The sequence below is a fragment of the Calypte anna genome, chromosome 23, assembly GCF_003957555.1.
Source record: "Calypte anna isolate BGI_N300 chromosome 23, bCalAnn1_v1.p, whole genome shotgun sequence".
NCBI lineage: Eukaryota > Metazoa > Chordata > Aves > Apodiformes > Trochilidae > Calypte > Calypte anna.
The window spans coordinates 1,674,002-1,686,931 of NC_044268.1; the positions used below are offsets into that span (position 1 = coordinate 1,674,002).

Genomic DNA, 12,930 nt, shown 5'->3' on the forward strand with positions numbered 1-12,930 from the left:
CAGAAGTTTGAAGAGGCCTTGGAGCAGTTTCCTGTTTTTTTTTTCTCCCTTTGTCCTCTTCAGGAGGAGGCAAAGCAAGGCACCTGTGTCCTCCAGGATGCTTCACCTGGTGGAGTGTGGGATGAGAGCTCCAACCACCACCCACCAGCTCAGCCTTGTGCCCCTGCCCTGCCCCCAGCTGCTCCTCACCAACTGCTGTCCAGTTGTACCCAAATTATCTGGAAGCTCATCTGGGATTTAGGAGGAAGGTGGCCTGGCCCACGGCTCCTCTGGCAGGAACACAGTGGTGGTGCTGGCTCATCCTTCGCTTTGTTTGCTCTGCTCGGAGGAGTGTGTGGTCTCCACACTCCCCCCAGACACTCTCAGGGCTGCTGAGCAGATTTACAGCACTTGGTCACCTATTTCCACCTCCCTCCCACCCCTCCCCAAACTGTGCAGGCACCCGGGATGGTTTGGGACTTTCCAGATCATAGAATCATAGAATTGGCTGGGTTGGAAGGGAACTCAGAGATCATCAAGTCCAACCCTTGATCCACTCCCCCCGTGGTTCCCAGCCCATGGCACTCAGTGCCACATCCAGGCTCTTTGGAAAGATCTCCAGACACGGAGAATCCACTACTTCCCTGGGCAGCCCATTCCAATGCCTGATCACCCTCTCCAGAAAGAAATTCTTTCTCATCTCCAACCTAAACCTCCCCTGGCACAACTTGAGACCCTGCCCTCTTGTCTTGCTGAGAGTTGCCTGGGAAAAGAGCCCAACCCCCCCCCTGGCTCCAACCTCCTTTCAGGGAGTTGGAGAGAGTGATGAGGTCTCCCCTGAGCCTCCTCTTCTCCAGCCTCAACACCCCCAGCTCCCTCAGCCCTTCCTCACAGGAATCCTGCTGGATCCCTTCACAGCCTCCTTGCTCTTCTCTGGACCTGCTCCAGCACCTCAATCTCCTTCCTGAGCTGAGGGGCCCAGAACTGGACACAGGACTCAAGCTGTGGCCTCCCCAGAGCTGAGCACAGGGGCAGAATCCCTTCCCTGGACCTGCTGGCCAGATGCTCCTCACGACAGAAATTGCTCCTCAGACCCAAAGGGAAACGAAACCATCGAGGCTCAGCACAACCCCCCCTCCCCCTGCTCCCTGCTGAAGGTGACAAACACTCCGTGATCAATAAACACCCCGCAGGAGGATGGGAGGGGCTGAGGAGCAAAGGGGAAAAAAAAAAAAAGCAAAGCCCCGAAGTCCTTTGTTTGTGCTGCCCGCAGTCCAAAGGCCACTTGAGCACGCCGGAAAAAACCTCATTTATGCCAAGCCAGGGCACCCTTCCAAGGGGTGGGGGGGACTCCATCTCCCCCTGCAGCCAGCCCTCTGCCTGCCCTCACCCTGGCCCCGAGTTTAAATCAACACAAAGTGAAAGCAAACACCAAACTCCCTCCTGCAGAACTGGAATGGCCTGGCCAAGGCTTGCCCCAGGACATGGGATCCACAACTTGGAGCCTGAGGCAGAAGATGGAAAAAGGGGAGGTTGGGTTGTGGGAGCTGAACCTTTGGTACAGCCAATCCCTGCACCAGGAAAGCTCCTCAAGGATTTTTTTCCCCTCCCTCTGTGGAGTCGATGGATTTCAAGCATGGTTTCCTCACTTTGCAGAAGAGGAATTTAGTTTATATTTAACATCACCACTCTTCCAGTTCATCACAGGTGTGATTTTTCTCCCCTAATTAAGGTGCTTATCCTATAATAAAAAAATAATCTAAACTTAGGTCCCTTTTGCATTGATTTACAGACCTAAGCACACAGCTCCTGCCAGGCTGGGGGATCTGCCTGTTCCTGGCACCAGGAATCCAGAGGCACCAATGCCAGCAGGAGATTCCTGAGCTTGGGCTCCTTGTGGGGGTAGGAAATGGGAAGACAAAAGGATTGACAGCATTTCCAGCCTGTACTATTCCCACTCCCAGGCTGCACAACCCTTTGTTCTAGAGCACTGTTAATTAAAACATGCAAATGACTCCTAGACTCTTGGATTATGTATAAGACATGGTGCTTCCTCACCTTTGTTTCTCATGTTTCTGACACTTCTGCACAGGGGGGGGGGCAACACAGTTCACCCCCAGCACAAGGGCTGGCAGCTTTCTGGGTGAACTCTTGATCACTTCCAGAATGACAACACCTCACTTCTGTCCTGGCACAGCAAACAAACCCTTGGGTAGCTCTGCTGGCAGCTACAAGCAAGCACTTCTTCACAGAAAGTTCAGCAACTTCATTGAAATTCAGGTTTTATTTCAAAAACAGTCATGAACTTAATAAATTACACAATAATTTTCCTCATTATAAATTCTCCATAAAATATCTTTTACAATTTGTTTGTTTTTAAAAGAAAGATTTGGAAAACCAAAACCAAAATCTTTTCTGAGTGCTGAAAAGTATCTTGACTTTGTGTCACGCTGGTGAAGAACTCTGTAGCTGCTACAACAATTTGATTTATCAAAGGTTTTAAGACAAAGACCCCAGACAACAACAACAACAAAAATAAAATGGAACACAGCCCTGAAGGCCTAACCAAGGAAACAGTGTCACCCAGCTGCAAGGCTAAGCACCATGAGAGGGATTTTGGGTTCCCCCACCCTTTAAAGTGGCAATCAGTGCAAAGAAACACTTTGGGAGTCAAAAAAACCCAACAGCAAAGCAACAAACTTTCAGTGTTCATACTGTGAAATGCTTCAGAGAAGAAGCAGGTGAGCTGCAAAGCACCTAAAAAGTAAAGATTTGCGTTTTAAGGTCAGTTTGTTAGCTCTGAGTTGTGGGTGGGTAAGAGAGGAGGAGGTTAGCAAGGTGTTTTTAAACAGCTCTCAAGTTAAACATGGAAAAATTATAAACTGCCTTGAAACATCAGTAGTCCAACAACCATGCTGAAATGTAAATACCTTGAAACAGTGCTGGCACAGGGAGAAAGAGGTTTGTTTTCTTCCTTTCAGTAGCAAGCTGAGGCTCCAATTGTACTGAATGGGGTTAAAAGATGAGAAGAAACAATTTCCACTTTTAGAACATCAGAACAAACAGATCTCTGCTCCTGGCTACTCACAGGCAGGCTCCAAATCTCCTAGAGACTGAGCTCCCTGCAGGGGAGGAGCAACACTGGGACACCTACACAGGTAGGACACAGTCACCTCTGTCCCTGCCACCTACACTGCAGTCAGGAGCTCTGCTCTCCTCATGCTGGCTCCCAAAAGTTTCCACTACAGCACCAGGTTCAGAGACAAAGTTTGCCTGAGAACCCCTGCTCAGACAACTTGCCTTCAACAATAAAGTGAAGCAAATTAAAAAGAATTAAAGGCTAAGGCTCCCCTGGGTAATTGCTACCAGCTCTACACAGCACCAGGTGAGGAGAGCTGCAGTCTGGAAAGCTTCAGAAGTTGGGTAGAATCAGAATCCTTTGCTTTGGAAGAACAACAACAACAAAAAAGCGCTGTTTAGTCCCAGACAGAACAAGCACTGACTGACCAGCACTGATCCCACAGCACCAAGAGGCAGTAGAGTCTGAGTAGCAAGTCACACAGCAGCTTCAGGTCAAGGGAAAAAAAAATATTAAATTACTTCATTAAGACACCCAGCCTTTGTTGCAGCTTTCAAAGGCAATGTCTTAAGACTCTACTTTTTCTGAAAGGTCAGAGTGCTGAGAAAGGTCCCAGTGCTGCACCCAAAAGAACAAAGTGGTCCTGTTACAGAGCAGCCTCTGTCTGCTGAGCTGCCTCAGGTGGCCTCAGCAAAACCCCTCCTGGTGAATCCATCTGCTGGGGAATGAGAGCTGGGGATAAGCAGCCTTTCAGCCACTGCAAAGCTTTCCATCTTGCCACCCGTGCTTTAAAAGAAGTATTATTTCTTTAAAAGGAGGGGGAAAAAATATATAATATCAGCCTAGCTTACCACACAAATACCTTTCAGGTTTTCTCTCCTGTTTGTGAAGAGGTTTTTTTCTACCAGTCACCCTGTCATCTCCTCATCATTAGAAGGGCAGAAGTGGTGCCAGAAAGGAAGAGGCCATGACCAGTATTACCAGTTAGATTCAGTTAACAGGAAAGCTCTGCTGCTCACCATGCTTTGCAGGATCTTCAAAATAACTCCCTGCTCTTCCTCATTGCTATGAACTAAGCCCTCAGCACTCTGCTGTGCCCCATCCTCAAGGTGTTACTGAACTACAGATACAAGAGCAGAGAGTGTGTTGTGAAACTGCAGGTTAACTGATTAATAAAGAATTTGATTACTAGAAGAAAGCAAAATAGAATGATTAATGAACCAGCCAACATGCCAGCACCCAACTGCATACATTTGTAATTTGACTCCCTTGGTGATGAGCTCATTAAGCTGTAAGTGCTAAACTTGGCCATGTCAGCATGTTTAAAAACTGCTGAGCGCCTTGCATTGTTTGGTTTTTTTGTCTACAAAGTCAAGTCTCAGACCCTATCTTTGACATTCAATAACAAAAATAAATAATAAAGTTATTCAGGCCTGTAGAAGAAGGAATGTATCTACCTCCTTCACCTCATTTTCTAGCAGACCCCAATCATTCAGATCCATAGCAAATAATTTAAGTGGCATTCACTCCCAGTCACTCACCTACATAAATATATACACAGAATTACTTTACAAAGCCTGAAGATTTGCACTACCAGCATGCAAATCTTGTTGGTTTTGTGTTTAGTTGTGGTTTTTTGTTTTGATTTTTTTTCCTCCATGAGATTTCTTATGCTGACATAGGAAACTGGAATGTATGAAATACTCCAGGACATAGTGTTGGGAATCAAGTCTCAGCTCTGACATTCCACTGCCAGGAACACCAACCAACATCAGCACATCTTACACTTGCATGGGACACCCCAGGAATTATACACACCAACTCATCCTGCTGAAACTCAAACAAATAAAAAAAACAATTTTGTTTGGTAGAAACCACACCCTGCAGGTCAGAGTTCTGGCTCTTTTCTTTTACTGCCACTAAAGTTGCACCATAATTTGGGCCAGAAGCAGCTCTGACCCAGTCACGTCTCCCAGCTGCTGTCTTTAAAAGCAATGTTGACCAAGCGTAGTTCCAGCTCAAAGGCATCAGGTCTGTCCTGGGGGTTGGCTGCCAGCATTTCCTTGATCAGCTGCTTCATCCGAGCATTCATGGATTTTTTTTTGACAGGGATGAGCAGTTCCATTTTAGGGTTTTCCAGAAGTGCCTCTCCCACCGGCACGATGCTTGTCCCCTGCTTGACGTAACTCCCCAGAAGTTCTTTCTTTGTTTCTGTATCTATGAAGGTGATCCTTTCCAACATGGCCCAGATGATGATTCCCAAGGCAAAAATGTCTGCTTTGGCAGTGTAGTGTCCTTCCCAGACTTCAGGGGCCATATAGAAATCAGTCCCACAGGCAGTTGACAGAAAACACTTATTTACGTTGACCGGTTCCTCGGGGTTCTGTCCTGAGGCTGAACACACCTTGCTCAGCCCAAAATCAGCCACTTTCAGGGTAGGTTCTGAGTCACTTGCATCCACCCTGCTCTGAGAGATCAGGATATTGTCAGGTTTGAGATCACGATGGATGATTTGGTTTTTGTGGAGGAAGGCCAGAGCACTGCTGAGCTGGAGCATGAAGCTGGTGTTGGTTTTGCGGTTGGGCTTTCGGGACAAGAGGTACTGGTTCATGTCTCCTCCATCACAGAAATCCATCACAAACCAGAGGTAATAAGCACTTCTGGGATCAAAGACTATTTCTCCTTTTAGGGAGGTCTCTACAAGCTGCAAGGAGGAAAAAAAAACGTCGTAACTCCCTGTGATAAGAATGTAAAGACAGGATGGAAAAATGCACCGAGTCTGGATCCTCCAGAGTGAGAGATGGCAACTGGTACAAATAAAACCAAGGGAAATTTATGATGTGGAAAAAAAAATATATATATATCACAAAACCAAACCAACAAAACCACAACAAAACCAAAAATCACAATGTCTTTGACAGCCTCCTTATTTTTGTCCCTGCAAAGCCTATCACATCCATGTGCCTGCCCAGAAGCTGGAGCCAGATAACAGAATTTGAAAGATAGGAAGGGGCCACTGCACTCCCATCTGTTTCAGCTGGACACTGCCCCACCCCCCCACGTCCCACCCACTTGGCTCACAACTTTCACCTACAAACAAAGCCTCACCAAGGAGCTCCCCACAGTGCCAGGGAGCTGTATTTATCCTCCACTGGGAAAACTAAAGACTTTTAAACCCTATTCTCTGTTCTTTCCGCAGGAATGTGTTCCAGCAAGTGTTCCAGGGGATCCCTTAACTCAGGAGAACAGAGCTCCTGCACCTCACACCTTCCCCACCAGCATCATTCAATGTTTTCCAGAATATAAGCAGTGAGGAGCTCAAGGAGGCAGCTCTGAAAGCTGCTTCACCTGCAAAAAAACAGGGGAAAACCAGCACTCGGATTCATTAATCCTGTTTACACAGCTACACCTTTGCCTCTCCAGCTCCTCTGAGGTGGTTCTTAGCATGCCCTGGAAGGTAAGGCTGGCAATTATTTCTGTTAGTAGTAAACCACTGTATAATAAGGCAATCATCCAGGCTTCCAAAAATTATGGTAGCTCCTAATATTTAGAGAAGTATTTGAAAATCCTTCTAAAAAGCAACGTTTTCCATCCAAAACCAAAATTCCTAGCAGGTTACAGCAAATTGGGAGCACAACCAGTCCTCAAACCAGACCAACTTCCAACAGCAAATCCATGTCAGAACCAGCAAACTACGTAGGTTGGGTTTACACTCAGTAGCAGGGAGATTAAGGTATCAGAGGGCAGCAGGGAGGCTCCTGTGCCAAACCAGCACCAACACACAGCTCTCCCCTCCCCACAGCTCTCCAGAAGCTGGACCTGCATCTCAGTTCAGACCCCAAAACCCACCCAGCACCACCAGGAGGGTGGCAAAGCCCCGCCAGTTTGGGACTTTCAGGTTGAGTGCCTCAGTTCAGCTGACAGGAGTTAATCACCAAGCCCAAAAATCCTTCAGGAGACACAAACACCCCCCCCACCCCCCAATTCCAGGGAGCCTCCTCACACACTGCACCCCACTCATCCCCCTGGGGTGGGGAGAGGGAGAGGGAGAGGGCGAGGGCGAGGGAGAGGAGCTGTGTGTCTCTGGTTTAAGCACAGGTTATCTATCATCAAGTGATCCCAGGCTCTTCAGAGTCAACTCAGCTCTGCCCTTTGCTCTCTTGAGCAGGAAAACAATATGTGGTGCTTGACACAGAGGGGTTCTACAGGTTAACAGGCACTGACATCAAAACCCAGCACTGCAGCTGATCTGGAAGCTCCTCTCTGTTAAATAAAATATAAAAAATAAAAATAAAAAAGCAGTTTCACTCTACTTTTTTTTTTTCCAAAGCTCCTCCCTGTACAGCTGTTTGATGCATTCTCTCCCAGGCCTAAGGACTAGGAAGGTAAAGCACTCATTTCCCCCACACGAGCTGGCCAGTGTTTTTTCCCCCCTAACCCCTGAAAGCAGCTCAGCAACAACTACCAAGATACAACGAGTTTACAAAGGAGAGAAAATCCCCTTGCTCAGGCAGCACTTGGCACCACGGGGTCAGGAGAGCCCTGAAGGGCTGTCAGAGGCTGTTCAGGAACAAAAGGTCCCACATTAGACACACAAGAGTGACAACAATAAAACCCCCGATGAGAAAAGCTGACCAGGGGGAAACACAGCAACCACTGAGCAGTTTGAAACACCAGTTTTCAAACCAGAGACACAAACTTCTGCCAGGGGATGATTTCTAGCTGGGGCAGCTTCTTTGCAAGGCAATGAACCCAATTAACTTTCAAAGTCTTTCCAGTGCTACTTATTCTTCAAAAAAATATGCACCTGCAAGCTTAAAGGCTTTAATTAAAGGGCTATTTCAGTAAACATGTAGGGGAAGCAATATCTACTCTTTTATTTATCATATCTTTACCTCTCTTTTAGAAGATTAATGGTTATTTAATAAAAATAAAAAAACCCCTGCTCACTGCATGCTAGCAACTGCTTATTTCTGAAAGAATTTTAAGTGTTGGCTTCCTAAATCAAGATGGGTACTTCCAAGGGCATCAGAGATTAAATTCTTCAGAGCTCTGTCCCAAGACATCAGGACCCAACTGCTCGTTCACCCTGCAGCAGAACTTCCACCAAACAGCACAGCAGCCTGCACCTCCCTTCTGCTTTACCTGTGGCATTTCTTCAAATTATTAGAGCAGATTTGCAATTAAAAAAAATCCTGGAGTCTTTTGGAGTGGGATGGCTTCAAATTACAAGATGCAAGGGGTTGTTAAACAGATAGGCTCTTGTAAAGAGAGGAAATCATTTTTGGGTGTGAACAAGGCAAACAATACCTTCTCCTAACTAAGCATCCCTCAAAAAAAAAAAAAAACCAACTTAAAATAGGTAGCTCTTTGCTACCCACCTCCTCAATAAAAAAAAAAAGCTGTTTACTACCCACCTCCTCAAGAAAAAAAAATGCTCTTTGCTACCCACCTCCTCAAAATAAAAAAAAAATGCTCTTCAGTAATCACCTCCTAAAAAAAAAAATAATGCTCTTCACTACCCATCTCCTCAAAAAACCCCAAAATAATAATGCTCTTCACTACCCATCTACTGAAAAAAATAAAAAATTTAAAAAAATAAAAATACAAATGCTCTTCAGTGCCCACCTCCTTCCCTCCCAGCTGCACATCCATATTCATGACTTCCACCCCATTCCCTCAGCTTCATGTACCTGTAAATAAAGGGAGGAACTGGAGCCATGGGCCATCTTCTGCACCATCCCATCTTTCTGCAGGATGCACTCCTCCAGGTGAATGACATTGGGATGCTGGCTCTTGATGCTGCTCAGTGCCCAGAACTCCCGCAGAGCCAGCTCCACGTTCTCCGGCGCCTGGCACCGGATCTTTTTCACGGCCACCCGGGCAGAGGTCTTCCTGACGACTGCTTCGTACACCACACCATAACTCCCACGGCCAACCTCTCGTATTAGCTCGTACTTAGGCTGGCTACTCACCATCTTCAAGTTCAAGGGTTCTGGGGAAGGGGGGAAAAACCCACAGAGCTAAAGCTTCGGAAGAAGAACCGGGCGGTGTTTTCCATCCCCCTCCCGTGGGGCCGTAGCAGGGCTACCAAACCCCTGTAATTAACGGGGGGTTAATTACCCAGCCTTCCTCTGAAGGCAAAGGTGCACTTGAGGGCAAGGACATTGCAGCTGCTGCTCTGCAAACCTGTTGCCACGGAGTGGGTTAAAAGGGAAATGAAGAGAGTTTGGGTGGGAACGTGAAGATTTCCAATACAGCCCAGGTCAAACCTAGGCTTCCACCCTGCCCTGGCAGGACCAGGGAGCTCCTGCTCCTTTCTCTCAGGCTCTTCTGGGAAGATCTGCAGGGATAACAGTGTGGGGTCATGCTCTCCATCCACACTTGGGAGAGCAGGGAATTGGTTCCAGTTGGAGCCTGGGGTCAGGCAGTAACAGCTTTAATTAACACTGCCTTTTATGAAGGTGGCTGTGTAAGCAAATGCTTCTGGTATAATTTAATCATTCAGTTGTTCTACTGACAATTAAGACAAGAGGATGCAAGACAAGAGGTGCAAGAGATAGCACCCTTTTTTTTTTTTAAGGTCACTGTGGTTCTTCTCCCACCCTCCTCTGAATGAGAAGTCCATGGTTACAAGAAGTTAAATCAGAGTAACCAATTGCAGAAGCTTGTACCCAGCATCTGCCTTTCACTTTTGCTCAAGAGGACAAAAATTAAGAGATTGCTCTATGTGTAAAACAAGACACATGCACACACACACAAAACCCAAACCACCAAACCCTGCTCCAGATTCATGACCCTCCCTGCAAGCTTCCCTGCAAGATTACAGAGCAAAACAGACCAGCACCACCTTCACACAACCAACCAAAATGGGACACTGACTACTGACAAGAAAAAAAAACAAAAACCAAAGCTTGACTAGCCAATGATCACTGGTCAAACAGAATGAAACACAAAACCCAATGAATAAATAAAAATTGCAGCTAGTGTATCAGAACTGAAACAGTCTGTAATATTGCCCGTGATAAATTTGATGCTCTTTATGGAGTGAACCAGGCAATAAGGACCACATCAAAACAGCCTGTTATTACTAGGAAGCTTTCAAGTATTTCCACTGTTTTAGGTACTTTTTTTTTTTTAAGGAAAAAGGGGGGGAAAGAAACCAAAAACAAAAGAAAGAGAGAGAGAAAAAGGTATCATCAGTCTCATGGCAATACTACACAGACATCTTAACCTTTCAAAGTTTCATGCTGCACGTTTAAAGATTATTTTGAACCAAAAACGCACCCAAGGAACAACATTACCACCAAATCCTGCTCAGAGGAGGCACTGAGCCTGCGCCTGAAGCAGAACTATGAGGAACAGATGAAGATTACAGCCTGTGCCTTAAGAACTGCCCCTTCCCATGCAGGGGAGAAGAGCAGGATCTGTAACCTCACCAAGCAGCCACTTAACTCCTGAGGAGAGGATTGCGTTACTCAAACACAGCAAGACGAGCAGAAAACATCCCCCTCTTACCCCCATCCCCATCCCCCTCACCCCGTGCGGGCAGGCGGGTGCTGTGCCCTTCCCAGAGAGGAGCTGTCATTCTGCCCAGGCTGCTCTGCTTGCTGCCTGCCTGCCTTCACCCCCACAAAGGCCTCAAAAACCGCTCTCTGGAAATGCCACCGCGATTTCATGATTTAATGTCCCCCTCACCCCTTGGGAAGCTGCCGCCGGCTCCCAGGGCAGCGACCGGGCCCGAGCTGCAGGGCCCCGGGGCGGGCACCGGAGCAGGCCCAGGCTCGGGAACCGCCAGCTGCTTCCCCTCCCTGTTTGCCTCGTTAGCAGCCGTAATTACGGAGTAAAATAAATTAAACACCAACCCCCTCACAGCACCCCTCCCCTTCTCCTCTTCGCCCTGCACCCCCAGGGAGGCCCCGCTGTCACCCCTCTGCACCCTTTGGCTCCGGAAGGAAACTACCGAGGCACCGCTCGCTTTCCGCAGCGGGGTCTGACCCCGTCAGATGCGGCCTGAGGGGGATGTGGCCCCGCCGGGCCCTGCCGCCGCCTCAGCCGCTACCGGGCCCCCTCACAACCCCTCAGGGCCGAGGTTCACACCCAGCAGCCCCCCCACACACTGTGACGCGGGGGCGACAGCAGGGAGGAGGGGTGACCGCCCAGACCCGCTCCCCCATCACCGAGCCGGACCAAGCCGAGCCCGGGAGGTGACCGCGTTACCTCAGGGCCACCGCCGCCACCGCGCTGCCGCCTCCCGACCGCCATTATCGGGCTCCCTCCCCAGCCCTGCGCCGCCGCGGCCACGCCCCCTTTACAGACCCCGCCCCCTTTCCCCCATCCTCGCCCTCTGATTGGTCGAGTCGAGTTGGGGAGGGGGGGCGGGGCACGTGCCGTTCCCGCGCTTCCCCCCCCCACACGCATCCCCCCCCCTACCCGCAGCTCCGGCCGTTCCTGAGCATCCCTGTGCATCCCTGAACATCCCTGGACATCCCTGTGCATCCCTGAGCACCCCTGTGCATCCCTGTGCATCCCTGAGCACCCCTAAACACCCCTGAGCATCCCTGAGCATTCCTGAGCACCCCTGAGCATCCCTGAGCACCTCTGTGCATCCCTGAACAACTCTGAGCATCCCTGAACATCCCTGAGCATTCCTGAGCACCCCTGAGCATTCCTCAGCACCCCTGAACAACTCTGAGCACCCCTGAGCATCCCTGTGCACCTCTGAACATCCCTGAGCATCCCTTGGCATTCCTGAACATCCCTGTGCATCCCTCAGCATTCCTGAACAGCTCTGAGCATCCCTGAGCACCCCTGAACATCCCTGAGCATCCCTGCATCCCTGTGCATCCCTGAGCATCCCTGAACACCCCTGAGCATCCCTGTGCACCCCCCGGTTGCTCTCTGCCTGCACCCCCCCACACACAGCTGTGCTCACCCCTCCACACTTTGCAGTACAGACCTCCTGATTTTTTTTTTTTTTTTTTTTGGGTGGGTGTTATTTTAAAAATTTATTTATTTATTCATCCCTTCGTATCTTGCTTGGCATTTAGAACAAAATCAAGAGTCCCTCTGCCTTTGTTCAGCGGCAAAACAACTCCTGGCAATGAGCTCCCAACCTCCCCTGTGCCCCACTCTCTGCACACACACATGCACAGGATTTGGAGGGGCACAGGGCTCCTGTCATGGCCCCCTCAACCCGTTGCGCAGCCACCACAGGGCCACCTGGGGAGAAAACGGGGCCACCTGCTGCTCAGAGCCCAAGTAGCCACCATACTGATACATTCCTGCCAGAGCAAAGTTGTCTCCAGGGTTAACTGGGAAAGAGCCCGGTGGGGATCAGTGCCCTGGGCCCTGCCTAAGCTGCCCCAAGCCAATTAGAGACCCAAGAGCCCCTTGTGGGTTTTGCAAGCTGATTAGGGCATTACAACCCCTTCCTTCCCACCAATCCCTTTAATCGAGTCCAGAGGCAATTAGTTAATCAATACCACCCCAAGGGCAGGGCCAGCTGGTGGGTGTGGGGATGGGTGCACATCTTGGGGCCCCTCTTCTGGCTCCAGCTTGTGGCTCACCCCAGCCCTGCACCCATCCAGCCCTGCACCCATGCCAGCTGCTGTTGCTTGGAAGAGCCCCAAGTGCCAGAACAGGGACAATTTTGCAAGATGTGCTTGGCCAGTCCCAGCACAGTCACTTGGTTGACATGTGAGCCTGCCCGGAAGGAGCACCCAAAACAGCTGTGGGGTTGCCCAGCCCTGCCCAGCCCTGCCCTGCCCTGCCCTGCCCTGGGGGGGTTGGGGCAACTGCAGCAAAAAATGGGAATTGTGCACCCATGTACCCCTGTACCCCTGCACCCATGTCCCCATGCACCCCTGTAC

The 12,930-nt window shown here is 49.3% G+C and overlaps 3 protein-coding genes across 5 annotated transcripts in view; all 3 read right to left on the reverse strand.

Moving 5' to 3' along the window:
- Positions 1-2,990, reverse strand: part of FAM110D (family with sequence similarity 110 member D) — an 8,438-nt gene extending 5,448 nt beyond the window's left edge. For both annotated transcript variants that reach the window (XM_030464569.1, XM_030464568.1), the window contains exon 1: positions 2,910-2,990. The gene's annotated coding sequence lies outside the window, so the exon portion shown is untranslated. The remainder of the gene's footprint in view (positions 1-2,909) is intronic.
- GJA9 (gap junction protein alpha 9) overlaps positions 1-11,331 on the reverse strand; it is a 27,722-nt gene extending 16,391 nt beyond the window's left edge. Inside the window, exon 1 of the mRNA XM_030464565.1 lies at positions 11,279-11,331. The gene's annotated coding sequence lies outside the window, so the exon portion shown is untranslated. The remainder of the gene's footprint in view (positions 1-11,278) is intronic.
- On the reverse strand, positions 2,359-11,362 carry PDIK1L (PDLIM1 interacting kinase 1 like). Of its 2 annotated transcripts, none has more exons than XM_030464567.1 (3): positions 11,279-11,362; positions 8,752-9,053; positions 2,359-5,762 (listed from the first exon to the last, which is right to left on the reverse strand). In XM_030464567.1, the coding sequence occupies exons 2-3, from the start codon at positions 9,034-9,036 to the stop codon at positions 5,022-5,024; spliced, it is 1,026 nt and encodes a 341-aa protein (XP_030320427.1). In that variant the 5' UTR covers positions 9,037-9,053; positions 11,279-11,362; the 3' UTR covers positions 2,359-5,021. The 2 variants fall into 2 exon arrangements, with proteins under 2 accessions (XP_030320427.1, XP_030320426.1); XM_030464566.1 differs by having other exon boundaries at positions 8,752-10,184; positions 11,279-11,337.
- Positions 11,363-12,930: the final 1,568 nt, after the last annotated feature.